Source organism: Myxocyprinus asiaticus, chromosome 35, assembly GCF_019703515.2.
Source record: "Myxocyprinus asiaticus isolate MX2 ecotype Aquarium Trade chromosome 35, UBuf_Myxa_2, whole genome shotgun sequence".
Taxonomy (NCBI): Eukaryota; Metazoa; Chordata; class Actinopteri; order Cypriniformes; family Catostomidae; genus Myxocyprinus; species Myxocyprinus asiaticus.
In genome coordinates this window covers 31,045,996-31,061,473 of record NC_059378.1, presented here as the reverse complement: position 1 = coordinate 31,061,473, position 15,478 = coordinate 31,045,996, and the positions used below count along the sequence as shown (strand labels likewise).

Sequence of the window (15,478 nt, the reverse complement as noted above, 5' to 3'; positions counted from 1 at the left end):
TTCAACAATTTGATAGCATAGTGAAGTCCTTCATTTGGAATGGTAAATGTCCCAGATTGCATTTTAATAAGTTACATAGGCCAATAGACAAAGGTGGGCTAGGCCTACCCAAGATTTTGTTTTATTACTATGCGTTCAGTCTCAGACATTTGGCTCATTGGTCACTTCCACCTGAGAGAGCCCCTCCCTGGTTTGTTATTGAACAGGCAGTTCTTGCCCCTATTTCGCCATTACAAAGCATCTCTATCAAACTATTCGGAAAAGTTAAGCTACACCCGTTTATTTCGCATTTACACTCAATATGGACTAAAGTGTCCAGATTGTTTAAATTGGACACTTATTTAAATGTTGCCTCGAGCATATGGCAGAACCCAAGATTGTGTAATGGCAAGTCCCCTTTCTGCTGGCCAGAATGGATTGTGAGGGGTGTTGCTACACTCGGTGACCTATATGAAAGTGGAGTGTTGAGATCATTTGAAAACTTGGTCCAACATTTTGGGATCCCCAGACCTCAGTTTTATAGGTATTTACAACTGCGCCACCTGCTTTGTACTGTTTTTGGGAGATGCACACACCCCCCTAAAGAGGCAGATGCTTTGGGAGAGGTGATTGCGGCTTTTGGAAAAGGTCATGAGGCATCAGTGTACTACTCCCTGTTAATTCAGAGTCTGGGGGACGGAGCCTTAACTTCTCTCAAGAGAGTATGGGAGAAAGATTTCAACTTGGCATTGGAGGAAGGAGTGTGGGCTAAGATTCTTAAACGTTAAGTCTGCATCTAGAGATGCAAGGGTGCATCTTATACAATTCAAGTTGTGGGTTTTAAATGTTATGTATATATATGTGTGTGTGTGTATATATATATATATATATATATATATATATATATATATATATATGTGTGTGTGTGTGTGTGTGTGTGTGTGTGTGTGTGTGTGTGTGTGTGTGTGTGTGTGTGTGTGTGTTTTGTTATTATAAGATTTAATAAAAAATGTTAATTACAAAAAACAACTCAACATTAATGTAAACTTGGACCCTAAACATACAATGGGTAATAGATATATGCCACAATTCCAGTTTGACTACAACTTCATGTAATTTAATCCATTGCCATGACAACACTATTAAAACTATCAAGCATCCCTTCAAAATTTTCCATCAGCAGTGTCTAAACAATTTAAGCAATTTGGGTAAATGTAAGATAACTTTTTCCAAGTCTGTTGTAAGTGCCACACTTCCTGCTGCCAGTTGGTGGTGCTATGACCGTGACCCACAATAGCCACATCCATGTGATTAGCCCCCAAGAAAAAACATACAAATCAATTTTAATCTAAATCACACAATGCACGCAGAATATATGAGACACTTCCTGTTTGCCTATTTTTGCCATTAATTTAGTGAATCGCCATGGCAACACCGTTCGATATTTAAAAATCTGTTCGCAATTTAGCATCTTTGATGTCTTGGCATAATGTTGTCTAAATGTGGTGACAGTCTCATGAATCACCATTCAGAGAATCAATCAATCTATCTATCAATATCAGTTTTTAATTGTAATTTTAAATTCTTTGCTAACTGATTAATTTAACATTTTTACTATAATTTAATATAATTATTTATTGAAAAAATATGTAGATCTAAAGATTATATTGCAATGAAATTATTTACCATTTTTATTTATACATAAACCAACTTTAAGTGAAATTAACAAATATAAATCATGGCATTAGGTGTTACGCCCACGGAACGTTGGCTGAATGTCTGATGCATATGGCACACTTAACTGGAAACACTTCAGGAGTTTCGAAGTCGTCATCTGATTGGTTTGATTCTACAGGATTTCCGGGAGACGTGAGTGTCGCGTTCTTAAACGGTCCGCCTGGAAACAAAGCAAAGACGTCTGATCGAAAAAGAAAAGCTGTCGTGTATACATGGGTGAGAATGATCATTTATCAAGATCAGCTAAACGCTGGATTCTCAAAAGTATGCGAGGTTCACGGCATAGACTCTTTAAAAGACGTCCAAGAGTTTTGCTTGAGGCATTTAGTGGAATCCAAAAGAGATATTTTAACCTGTTTGCTGACAGGATTTGGCAAGAGTATTATTTTCCAAGCCTAGCCGACCCTTTGCCAGCATTTGGAAGGATTACCTACTGATCCAGTTTTAATAGGTGTGTGCCCCCTCATATCGATCATGGAAGATTAAGTAAAGTACCTAACTGAGAAGGGGATATCAGCCGCACATGCGGGTAAGCATGAAAGAACAGACGCTGACATCGAGGCTGGCCGATTCAGTCTTGTGTTCGGGTCTTCAGAATTGCTTGTAGGTGATAAAAAGTGGAGAGATATGCTCCAAACAGATGTTTACCGGGAGCGTCTTATCGGAATGGCTGTTGACGAAGTGCACACCGTTGTACAATGGTAAGTCATGGAATTCTTGATTCAGATGCTATTTGGTTTTAGTGGAAATATCTGTGTGAATACTTATATAACCCTCAAAACATGTTTCTTGCTTAATCTTGCCTTTACATTATTTGCTGCTTTTAAAGTTTGTAATTTATTATTTGTGGATATGCGTATAATTACAGCTGTATTATAAATTGATTAGTATTAAAAGTTGCGTTATATAGTACTGTGACCAACAATTTATTAGTTATTATATCCATGTATATTTTAAGGAATTCCTATATCTTAAGCTTTGATAATTAAATGGCAGTGGTCCTGTTAAACATTTTTAACTATAAAAGGACAAATACATTGCATAAATACATGTTAGTAATGAAACACGTTGTAGTGACAACAACAAACATAATAACAAATGCTTTGTGTGTGTCTGCTGCAGGGGGGGAACACCATGGAAGTGATGCCTCATTCAGAAAGTGGTGTGGTTTGGTTGGTGAGCTCAGATCCCTCCTGCCCATCTCCTTACCAGTGCTGGCCCTAACTGCTACAGTGTCTTTGACAACACGAAAGCAAATAATGAAGCACTTAGGACTACAGAAGTGCTTGGAAGTTGTCAGAAGCCCCGATCAGAGCAACATCAGACTTGCAGTTAAAAAAGTGTCTTCTGATGCAACAAATACATTTTCCTGGCTTGTCAACAAACTCGCGGTTAAGGGTCCACACACTGCACGTACTATCATTTATTGCAAAACAATATCTGACTGTTCAATGCTGTTTTTTTGATGTGTTCCTTGCCTCCCTTGGACAAAGAATTGTTGACATGTTTCATTCAATGACATCAGACAGTGGGAAAAAACATATAATTCAGGCTCTCACAGACCCCAGAGTGGTGTTCGCAACGTCGGCTTTGGGCATGGGAGTGGATTTAAAAAATGTACAACATGTAGTTCAATATGGGCCACCAAAAGACATTCAAACATACATGCAAGCATATGGGAGAGCAGGGAGAGGTGGCTCTATGTCCCATTATCTCATTCTGTATCATGGAAAACAGCTAATCGGCATTTCAGAGAAAATGCGTGAATATGTCAGTAATGACAGTTCCTGCAGAAGAACTCAACTGCTGTACTTGTTTGTTGGGGAGGTTGTGCAGCCCCTTGCAGTAAAACATGCCTGCTGTGACAATTGTGCTAAGATGTGTCAGTGCAAGGACAGTTATGATGGTAATGCCAGTGACCTGGAACTTCATGCTGCAAAGTCAATTGCACACAAACTGAGAACTGTCAGTGATCATCAAAGAGAATCACTCTGTCAGATGTTGATGGACAGGCTTGAGGGAGACGTGGATCATGGATTATGTGGAAATATTTCAGTTTACCACACATTGCAGGAACACTACTCAACAAAAGACACAATCATGAGTGAGACCCTGCAGTCATGTGAGACACTGTTTAGCACTGATGACATAACTTGCCGAGTTCATGTGTATGATCTTAATCAAGCCAAGACCATTCTTGAAACTATAATGGATGTGTTTGGAGACTGTGAATCAGACGTTGACAGCAACTGTGCTGATGACAGTGTGAATGTCTCTGCATTTGATGCATTGTCGTTAGATGAGTGAATTAATCTTCTGTTATATGTCAAATGTAAGATACAGCTTAATTTCTTATATTTTTCTGTACTTCTGTACTATTTGATTTCAAAACTGAAAGTGAAAAGTTAGTTGTCATTGTCAACCTGTTGAAAATAAAAAAATGTTTAATCTTAAGTATTTTGGCATTCTTCATTTAATTACACTGCCATTATAACAGAGATTGAACCATTATTTTTCTGGTAAGCCATTTACATCTAACTAATTATAATTATCTTAATCAAAAAGGATGACACCTTTTGAGCAGATTCACTCAATTTACTGGAAAGTTTTTTTTTTCCATTTGTATTCATATGTTTGTCCCAGTACAAACAATACATTTACTGTAAAATACTTGATTTTCATTGGAGAAAATGTTTTCCGTCATGCATTACTTTGCTTTACATTAATATTTTACATAGAAAAGTGAAGGTTAAAAATTAAATGTGTAAACATCTTTTAATTTTGTCATTGCTATTAATGAAATGCTGGAGACATTGTATATTTGTCAGAATTGTAGAAGTATTTATTAGTTGTAAACATGGGAAAAAAAAAAAAAAGGAATTCACATGCATTTTTATAATCTTAAGTTAACATTCAGCATCAACATTCAAAAAACAAACACTGTGAAACACTTTTTACATTTCCAGGTTTTTACTGTTGTTGTTTTTTTTCTTCATTTATTTACATATACATCATGCTGCCCTGTATTCTAAAAAAATATAAAAGCAAAATTACCCCCCCAAAAAATGTAAATATAAAAATCTAATTAAAGTCCAAAGATTGTATGTGACCAGATCCAAGTTCTACGTGACCTTTATTTGGTCTGCACATTATCTATATGTTTTAGGTCATGGTGTTTTTTTTTTTTTTAATATCTGAGAACAATGACATTTTTGCTTGTGTTCCCAAATCCAGCCAGTTAAATGTTTGGATGTAAGGTTGTGAGGCGGATTTGCATTAAATGACGGAAAAGCAGCATAACATCTACCAAGTGTGACTTTGTAGATTTCTTGTTGTTTCAGTACAGCGACCATTGCATTGATGTCTTCCTCCTTGGATGCCATTGTGTGTTTCCCAGATTCTGGAGTTAGCTGAACATCTGTATCATAATTGTCCATTATCTTTCTCTGCCTTTGAAGTGTTCTGCTGATTTGTTGCACGCTTGGGAAATTTACATTTGCACCCAGATTGAGATTGCGTATCGAACATAATGTTCGCAATTCAGATCCAATGCCACGTTCTTGCCAGCACCCCCAGTAACATTTACAGTTCTGTTCCACATCATTCTGTGGCCGACTCTGGGACTCTGCAGTGCTTGAAGGTCAAATTGTAATTTCAGAGCCTCCAAGCTGTACTTGTATCTCTGCGCCTCTTTAAAATGAAGCATTTTAAATTTCCCAAGATGGCAGGTCCTTTTTCCATCCCCCTCTCTCACAGAGTCTTGGAAGTCATGCTCCAAAAGCCCCATCTTTAAGAAGGCACTGTGATAGTTGAATACATAATCTTCTTGGTGCTGTTCAACAGCATTGACACCACTTTTTTCTCTGTGATCACACACAGAAATGCCATGGTATTTCTTGAAGTGTTCTGTTAGATCATGTTGTCTTTTGAAAGGTGGATGGTTGCACCTTGGCATCTGGCACACAATTGGTTGAGGTACAACTGGGCTCTGTGGAGGATTTTGGAGATTGCCTTGCAACATGTTATGAAATTCTGGAGATTCATTGAGAATGTATGTGTCAACGATGTTTAGGAGTTGTTCATCAAACCAATCTTGCTTCTCCTCATTGGAGAGAAAAGAGGTTGGTATGGATGCTGGCATGTCCTCCTCTGTGTGTAATGAGAAATGATGGAGACCAACGGCAATGATGGACGCATCCAACACATCTTGGATGAAAGTGTTGCATGGCCTGTACTTGTCCCCCAAGGCTGATTTAGTCACATTGGTCCTGTGGACAACATTTCTGAGGTGGAACAAAGAACCGGAATCACACTGTGAACATGAATTGTAGAATCTTTTAAAAATTACGTCATTGAAGTTTGTGGAACAATGAAAGTCCACAATAACTGGAACTAGGCCTTCCAATCTTTCGAATGATGTGTCTTCATTTGCTTTTGCTCTGATGGCAGCATCAGCATTCTGCTTGGTCAGATGGTCACCAGCCAAAATCACATGTACTACTGGCTTTGAGATGTAATTTCCATTATCTAAATCAGACGTGTAAGGAACGTATCGCTGATTGATGTACTGCATTGCTTTCACCATATCTGCAGATACCTTCTCATCCACCTCAAGAAGTCCCAGGGGAGTGATTTCTGTCTTTTGTGCCATGATGTCACTGTACAGATGAGGAATGTGCCACTGTACGATGTTGGAGAACTGTTTGAATGCAGCAAAATGCTGAATTAACTACACGACCAACCAATACTTTAAATTCGGAGTGGAGCATCTGTCTGTCCTCCAAGTTTGTTAAAATTTCAGAGAGTGGTACATCCATTATAGACACAGAGCTCTCTCTGGGTAAGAAATCAGCACTCACTCATTCATGGTTGCCCCCCATCAGCAGCCAGTGGTAGTCCATACGTTGATGGCTGATGGTCATTGTATGTGGTGTCACTATGAGATCCAAATTATCAGTTGTGATCTGCACAGGTGTCCTGGGTGTGTGTTCCAGAGAGAAAGAGGAAAATTAGTTACTAAACTTAAAATGACCATTTTTCTTTAAGTGTTACACATATTTTAATGGAGTAAAAAATCAATTTTTAATAGAGCATTGCATGGACTTCCCTACGTAACATCATCATAATTATATTGAAACATTAAATTAGATTTAAACAGATGAGACAAAACATTACGACAACCTGCTTAATATGGTTTGATTACATGATGCCAGTGAAAAATATGATCTCAGTGTTTTTGGAACAGTGGCGTAACTGTTTGTGCCAGACTGGCTGCATGTTTTGGCTCTTCAATGCAAAATACCAACTCTCACCTGAGACTCCAGTGCCATTGCAGTTGGTGACGACCCATCTGTGCAGCCTGACTCAGTTCTTCTAGAAGCTCTTGTGTCATGATCTGTGAGCTCCTATTAATGAAAAAAATAAAATAAGAAAATTAACATAACTATGAAATTTCTGTGAACGTTTGTTATAGAATTCTATTAATTTAATGTTAAGTAATTCCATAAGGTGGAAAAAAATTAAATATCTTTTTTTGGGGTTACAGAGAAATGAAAGTAATACAACTTTGGAATGAAATCATAGTGAGTAAATTATGACAATGTTTTCCTATGGTGGTAAAGTCCTTCATATACAATATATAAACAAATATTAGACCAAATCTTACAAACCCCTTCACTTTCACTGCTGGTGTCAGTGAAGACTTCTTCCACTTCTTTCTCTTCACAGTGGTACGTATGATCAGATAGGAAAGAAGTGCTGCAACCTGGTTCATCCATCCATGACAAGTCTTCAAGGCTTGGGCTGTCACACATTACTTTTTTCCATTCTAGAATTCCAGCATCCCATGTATCTGCAATCTCTTTGATCTTCTTTAGGGTTGCTGAGTGATTCACATAAACTCCAATCCTATTGAATCTGTCAATACATCTTTTCTTTGCACCACCATGTATCAACACCATTGAATTTCGGTACATAGGAGATGCCATGAATTTTGACCTTGCTTTAAGAAGTATCAGGCCAGCCATTGTCACCTCTGGCTTCTTTCTGCTCCAGGATCTTCTTTTATGAATCCTTGCTCCTTTAGTGTTATGCTTGGTCAAGTTTGTTGCTGCACTTGCACATTTTAGGAACTACATAAATTTTGGTGCTGCAGTCCTCTATTCAGCCAACACTTGTTCACACTTCAAATCAGCCAGGTGCCATGGCGTAGTGTGTTGTACTACAGAATGGAACTTGTTGCCTGTTAAAATTCGACATTCCTTCTCAACTTGCTTGAGGACCACATCAATGACCTACTGAGACTGCCCAGGAATTTTCATTAAATTCTTGGCCAAAGTCCCCTGGTAATATTATTTACTGGGGTCCTCATAGGTCTCTTTACACCTCTCGTCTGCTGAACTTTCTGTGACGAACTCACCATAACAACAGTTTTACTACTAACAGTATCCTGTACAGTTGTTGACGCAGTGTTTACATCAGGTGACGGTCGATCAAACATTTCACGTCTTGCAGGGCTGCATTCGGAAACAGTAAGTCGTTTCTTCTGCTCTTGTGTTGGCGTTGATGGTGCACATCGTTTCTCCCTGGTCTTACTGCACGTCATTTATATTTTAGTCGTACAACTTCTTTGGAAACGCTGCTGTACCTCATTAATAGACTTCAGCAAGAGGTGCAGATCGCCAAACATGTGTCATAAAGCTTGCCAACAAACTTCTCTAGCACAACAGTAAATTCAGCTTTGTCTGAAGAATCGTGTCTACGAAATAATGTGTTTTTTAGTTTTAGATGCTTTGAAGTTCTCTGAACAAAGTCTGCATATGTTTACAACCGACTTCCTAGGTGTTTTGCTAAGAGGTACTTTTGGAGACTGATGCGCCATTGTTGTTATAAACCTTTGCGACGTTCCTGAATAAATGACTGACTGACTGACTGACTTCTTTTTCTTCTTTGACTTTCAATGCGGGTTACTCTAATGACTTACTGGTTGCACGCCGGTCTGTTATTGTGAGGACATTTCCACGCCCCTAAACGTGACGCTGAACAAAGAGAACTGTGATTGGTTGTTTTACATGTCGGTCAAACGGCCTCATGGGTGGTCCTTGGCCAATGAAAGCTGCCATGGAGTCCAGACCTTCTGCCGTCAGTCTGAAGGTCTGGCTACGCGAGACTACGTGTTCAGTACCGCTGTTCTTCTCTGATAAACTCATCACATTCTTCACCAGCAGAGGGCAGTCATGCTACAGCTTCTCCACTGCATTTCCAACAAAGAAGAAATACCGCATGTGGAGTTAAAAATTGAAGTCAACACGAGTTGTTTTCTTTGAATTTCTACAAACGGACAAGGCGAGGGGTTTACACTGAGCACAATGAGCGTGCCTATGCCGCAAAAGCGCTATTATCGACAGAGAGCTCATTCTAACCCGATGTCTGACCACACATTTGAGTAGTAAGACTAAAGTACCTTCTCCAAACTCGTTAAATGTCTTTATAGTGCTGTCTTATTTGCCCTTTATTCAGTGTTTGATTTTTGTTTATTTTGTCAGTCCAGTTGGTCCGGAAGAGATGGATTGGTCACATCTTTACCCAGAATATTTCAACCCAAATGGAAACGAGAGTTCCGATAAAATGAAAGCGCAGGTGGAGCTTGCTGACATCGGTTGTGGCTATGGCGGACTTCTTGGTAATTTATATTTATTTACTCATAAATTGTCACATATGAAGTGTAGAAATAAAAGTCACAATGGAACAAAAACATTAGTTCTGGCTGATAAAGTAGGTCTAAACCCATTCTGTTCCGAGAGACAACTCTATAATATATTTTATGCTCTGTGCCAGAGGTGCCTAAACTTTTTCCTACATAGGGCCGTAAATCAAACTTGATTGAGGGCCATGGGCCAAAAGAGAACATTGCATTATAACAAACTCAGGGCCTGAAATTCATTTCTGAAAATTGTGTATAATTATCATTTAGTAAAGAAAACATTTTCTTAGATAAAAATGTGCAAGAACAGTATAATTAAATTCTGTAAAAACAAATAAAGTTTTAGTAAACTTATCCACTTAAAACAGTCATCTGCAAATTTAACAAATTAGAGAGGTAATTTCTTTTCTAGCCTTATGACGTCATTCTTTTGTCAAATACTTTAATTTGAACAATTCATTAAATTTTAAAATGGCATGTTTCAATAATTACAAAATTGCATGATCTCTACATTGCATAATGTACATTGTTACAGAATTATTTTCTCTCCCTCCTTCACAAATTTCCAAATATTTTGGCTATTAAATTAACAGCCTACAAAACAAATGAACTGACACGGAGGAGTAGATAACAGCATTTCTCCAGATTTGGTAGCATTTGGTATTGTTAGAGCGGGAGCACGACATTAAACTGATGGAGCTTGAGAAGCAGAGTGTATGTCTGTGCACGTTTATGGCGCAAGCATCTGCCTCTGAATTGGCAACATCTGCACAATAGTGTCAAAAAACAAACATGTTCAGCGAAAATTCAATTGAAGAACACAATGGGTATATTAATTTGGAACTATATCAGATTGTAGGGGAATTTTTTTTGCCCAGACTCTCCCGTTAATTTCCAACCCTGTATGGAACTAGAGATGGAGATAAGAGATTTAACAGGTGTTTAAGTGTCTCTCTTCACCATGCAGCTGGTACATTACAAAAATAATTTTTGCTGTTTCTGCCTTTCTTGCAAATGTGCTAATGAGGGAGTGGCAAGATAAGAAAGGCGCACATGCTTGCAATGTTAACAGCTTTGTTGATTATAAACAGAAACAATATAGTTTTATCGGATCGCTTGCTTATGGAGACATGGTATAACGCCATTTGCATGTTGAATTAACAGGTTTAGAAAGGTTTATACAACTGTAACATCTTAAGTTCAGTATGCAACAAAGCGCTTCACTGCACACGCTCACACTGCTGACAGCTGCATGACGGAGAAAGTGAAAGACAGCGGATTTACTCGCACAGCTTCTGGAATTACAGTTTGATACAAAAACAAGTTTATTGATTTGATTTGTTCATCTGGATCTATTGGTTTACTCATTTGAAGCTGCACTGTAAAGTGAATAAAAGTGTGCGGGAATTTCCCACATTATGAACGTGGAAATTGCAGGAATTATTATTAATTATGATATTTCAACCCTTTTCTCCCAAATTTGGAACGCCCAATTCCCAAATTGCGGGAATTATTAAAACTGTGTTCATACCCGCAATCCTGCACCGAATTTCAGGCTCTGCAAACTGTAGTATATTAAAATATTAAAGTTGCCCTGGTTCCCCTCCTTTCTGATTTCATTACACAAAAAAATCATTACTTTGCAAACTGCTAAATTAATGCAATGAAAAGCTGCGTCAATAGCAGATTTTCCCCCCCAATTTTTTTCACTCTATGAGGGCCAAATCAAAGGTCATCACAGGCCAACCTTGGCCCGCAGGCCGTAATTTGGGCATCTCTGCTCTATGCAAAGAAACAATGTCTGTTTGCTTATAAGATCAGTATTGACCTGTTTCATGTGATGTAGCTAGCTGACTTGCTGCCTTATCAGTTAATGGCTTAACTGACAGCGTTTTTTAATTAATGGAACTCTTAAGGAAACTGGTCTCAGAACAGTTTAAAAAGCACCTTCTTTTCATCCTGCCTCCGCATGCATACTCCGAAGACTGCATCTTCCAGTTTTTGGACGCAGCCCATATTTGTGACCAAAACCCCATATGTGAGATGTGACAAAACTTGGCTAAACTTTTGTTTCTATTTATAAAGCTTGAGAAAGTAATAATGCGGTTTATTAACCAGAGCCAAAATTTTATTTTTGTTTCATTAAAGTTACATCCCCAATTCAAAAACAGTTGGGACAGTATGCAAAATGGCAATAAAAACAAAAAGGAGTGATTTGTAAAAAGCTTTGACTTGTATTTAAACTAAAACAATATAAAGACACTTAAGGTACTTCATGTTTTACCTAATCAACAGCATTGCTTTTTGAAGATAAAGGTCCTCTCTGAAATTAATACCTGCAACATATTCCAAAAAAGTTAGGACAGGGGCAATTTAGGACTAATAACAATCTGACCAGTTGAAATAACAAGGTGATGTGAAACAGGTGATGTTAAACAGGTGAGGCAATCGTGTTATAGTATATAAGGACTTTTGGAAAAAAAAGCCTAGTCCTTCAAGCGCAAGGATGGTTCGAGGCTCGCCAGTTTGCCAACAGATGCAGTAGCAAATAATCCAGCGCTTTGAGAACAATGTTCACCAAAGAAAAATTGCCTGTTCTCCAGGCCAAAGAGGAAAAGGACCATCCAAGCTGTTAACAGCGATGGGTCCAAAAGCCATTGTCTGTCATGGTATGGGGTTGTGTCAGTGCCCATCTGTGAGGGCACCATTAATGCAGAAAGATATGTGCAAATTTTGGAGCAACGTATGCTGCCGTCTAGACGCCGTTCGTTCCAGGGACATTCCTGCAATTTCCACTCTTTTATTTTTATTGGCATTTTGCATACTGTACCAACATTTTTGGAGTTGGGGTTGTATATCTTTCAAGTGATATGGCTTAATTTCACCAAAGTCAAGCAGCAATGAAGGGGAAGAACAGGGATAAAACACTTGTTGGTTTTTTCTCATTGAAATTTTTACCTCAAACATCTGTGATATGTCAGCTGTTATTAAGTGTTCCAGTATATTCACTATAATCGAGTTTGATACAATTAAACTAGAAATGCACAGTACTATGTTCAATTAATAAGACCCTGACTTAAATTTGTAGTTGAGGTATGCAAGTATGTGTAGCAAATTGTAACAAGAGAAGTAAAGTTCATCAGGACAAACTTTAGGTTGGCTTGAAAAAGCCTAGTTTGAAAGTTTATTGATATAGAATGCTTAGCTAGGCATTGCTAACATGTTTTAGCATGTTGCTAGCATGTTTTAACACTTAGCTAGACATTGCTAACATGTTGCTTTGCTAGGCTTTTGCACTTGGTTGCTAGGCAGTTACCAGGGTGATACTAATAAGGTGCCTTGCTAACCTGAGTCAAATGACCCAACCTGGAAGTCTCTATGATGTTCTGATGCTGAGATATTTGATTTGTTACTTGGTTGCAAGGGTAACCCCATCTGGTTGCTAGGCAGTTCAATTGTTTAGCTTGGATCAAACGTTTTGTTAGCCTTCCACAAGCTCTTCACAGTAAGTTGTAACTGAGTCAGGTTTGTAGGCCACCTTGCTCGCACACGCTTTTTCAGTTCTGCCCACAAATTTTCTATTGGATTGAGCTCAGGGCTTTGTGATGGCCACTCCAATATCTTGACTTTGTTGTCCTTAAGCCATTTTGCCGCAAATTTGTAGGTGTACTTGGGGTCATTGTCCATTTGGAAGACACATTTGCGACTGAGCTTTAACTTCCAGGCTAATGTCTTGATTTCGCTTCAATATATCCACATAATTTTCCTTCTTTATGATGCCATCTATTTTGTGAAGTGCACAAGTCCCTCTTGCAGCAAAGCACCCCCACAACATGATGCTGCCACCCACATGCTTCACGGTTGGGATGGTGTTCTTCGGCTTGCAAGCCTCACCTTTTTTCCTCCAAACATAACGATGGTAATTATCAGAATCAGCTTACACATACAAGGAATTTGTCTAGGTGACAGGAGCTTCCAGTGTACAACAATACAAAAACAATACAAAAACAGCAGCAAGACATACATAATAATAAAAATAATTATACACATATGTACATACACATACGTTGTGCAAATCTAATACAAATCTGTTATCTGTTATGTACAGTGCAAATACAATCTGTTATGTACATTGCAAATTTTTTATTTATTTTCTTCAAAGGAATGAAATGGCAGAAGAGGTTGGATAAATACAAAAAAGACTAAATGGTGTATTGCACATAGTTATTGCTCAATTGGGCAATTTAACTGTTCATGAGATGGATAGCCTGAGGGAAAAAAACTGTTCCTGTTCCTGACGGTTCTGGTGCTCAGAGCTCTGAAGCGTCGACCAGAAGGCAACAGTTCAAAAAGAGTGATTTTTCCAGCCTTTTTCCTCACTCTGGAAGTGTATAGTTCTTGAAGGGGGGGCAGGGGGCAACCAATAATCCTCTCAGCAGTCCGAACTGTCCTTTGTAATCTTCTGATGTCTGATTTCATAGCTGAATCAAACCAGACAGATATTGAAGTGCAGAGGACAGACTCAATGAGTGCTGAGTTGAACTGTATTAGCAGCGCCTGTGGCAAGTTGAACTTCCTCAGCTGGTGAAGGAAGTACAACCTCTGCTGGGCCTTTTTCACAATGGAGTCAATGTGTGTCTCCCACTTCAGGTGCTGTGAGATGGTAGTGCCCAAGAACCTGAATGACTCCACTTCTGCCACAGTGCTGTTTAGAATGATGAGGGGGGTCAGTGTTGGGGTGTTCCTCCTAAAGTCCACAATCATCTCCACCGTTTTGAGCATGTTCAGCTCAAGGTTGTTTTGACTGCACCAGATGGCCAGCTGTTCAACCTCCCTTCTGTATGCAGACTCATCGTCATCTCAGATGAGGCCGACAACTGTAGTGTCGTCTGCAAACTTCAGGAACTTGACCGAGGGATCCTTGGCGATGCAGTCATTGGTATAGAGGGAGATGAGTAGTGGGGAGAGCACACATCCCTTGGGGGGGCACCAGTGCTGATTGTACAGGTGCTGGAAGTGAGTTTCCACTGTCTCACAAGCTGCTGCCTGTCCATCAGAAAGCTGGTAATCCACTGACAGATAGACCTGGGAACAGAGTGTTGGTGTCATTTATTCTGGAGTATAGCTGGGATGATGGTATTGAAAGCCAAACTGAAGTCCACAAAAAGGATCCTTGCATATGTCCTTGGTCTGTCCAGATGTTGCAGGATATGTTGCAATCCCATGTTGACTGCATCATCCACAGACCTGTTTGCTCGATAAGCAAATTGAAGGGGATCTAGAAAGGGTTCAGTGATGTTCTCCAGGTGGGCCAACACCAGTCTCTCAAATGATTTCATGACCGCAGACGTCAGGGCGACAGGTCTGTAGTCATTAAGTCCTGTGATTTTTGGTTTCTTTGGTACAGGAGTAATGATTGAGCATTTGAAGCAGCATGGGACTTCACACTGCTCCAGTGATCTGTTGAAGATCTGTGTGAAGATGGGGGCCAGCTGGTTAGCACAGGATCGAAGACACGCTGGTGAGACTCCATCTGGGCCTGAAGTTTTCCTCGTCTTTTCTTTCCGAAAGACGCGGCTCACATCATTTTCACAGATCTTAAGTGCAGGTTGAGTAGCAGGAGGGGGGTTGCAGGAGTTGTTGGTGTTTGTGTGAAGTGAAGGTCAGAGTGGGTGTGGCGTGTGAAATTGGGCTTTTCAAATATGCAGTAGAACACATTCAGGTCGTCAGCCAGTTGTTGGTCCATCACAGGGTTAATTTGTGAGTTGTTTTATGCCAATCCACACTGATGCAGGGTCGTTAGCTGAACTTGTTTTTCAGCTTCTCAGAGTATCTTTTAGCCACTCTGATTTCCTTGTTCAGTGTGTTCCTGGTCTGATTGTACAAGACTTTATTCCCACCCATGTAAGCATCCCCTTTGGCCTGACGAAGCTGCCTGAGCTCTGCTGTAAACCACGGTTTGTCGTTGTTGAACTTTAAATAAGTCCTAGTAGGAATGCACATATCCTCACAGAAACTGATATATGATGTAACAGTATCTGTGAGCTCGTACAGATTGGT

The 15,478-nt window shown here is 39.3% G+C and overlaps 3 protein-coding genes across 5 annotated transcripts in view; 2 read left to right on the top strand and 1 right to left on the bottom strand.

Moving 5' to 3' along the window:
• Positions 1-1,880: 1,880 nt before the first annotated feature.
• Positions 1,881-4,170, top strand: LOC127425973 (recQ-like DNA helicase BLM). The gene is made up of 2 exons (XM_051672367.1): positions 1,881-2,417; positions 2,839-4,170. The coding sequence occupies exon 2, from the start codon at positions 3,067-3,069 to the stop codon at positions 4,021-4,023; it is 957 nt and encodes a 318-aa protein (XP_051528327.1). The 5' UTR covers positions 1,881-2,417; positions 2,839-3,066; the 3' UTR covers positions 4,024-4,170.
• A 244-nt stretch (positions 4,171-4,414) lies between these two features.
• On the bottom strand, positions 4,415-8,694 carry LOC127425964 (uncharacterized). Of its 2 annotated transcripts, XM_051672351.1 has the most exons (4): positions 7,386-8,694; positions 7,029-7,121; positions 6,576-6,693; positions 4,415-6,415 (listed from the first exon to the last, which is right to left on the bottom strand). In XM_051672351.1, the coding sequence occupies exon 4, from the start codon at positions 6,365-6,367 to the stop codon at positions 5,207-5,209; it is 1,161 nt and encodes a 386-aa protein (XP_051528311.1). In that variant the 5' UTR covers positions 6,368-6,415; positions 6,576-6,693; positions 7,029-7,121; positions 7,386-8,694; the 3' UTR covers positions 4,415-5,206. The 2 variants fall into 2 exon arrangements, with proteins under 2 accessions (XP_051528311.1, XP_051528312.1); XM_051672352.1 differs by having other exon boundaries at positions 4,415-6,693.
• A 172-nt stretch (positions 8,695-8,866) lies between these two features.
• The window catches only part of mettl1 (methyltransferase 1, tRNA methylguanosine), a 113,684-nt gene continuing 107,072 nt past the window's right edge, over positions 8,867-15,478 (top strand). The window contains exons 1-2 of one of the 2 annotated variants that reach the window (XM_051672382.1): positions 8,867-9,163; positions 9,261-9,397. In XM_051672382.1, coding sequence (XP_051528342.1) covers positions 9,084-9,163; positions 9,261-9,397 — 217 coding nt within the window. In that variant the 5' untranslated portion in view covers positions 8,867-9,083. The remainder of the gene's footprint in view (positions 9,164-9,260; positions 9,398-15,478) is intronic. The other variant, XM_051672381.1, reaches the window with a different exon arrangement.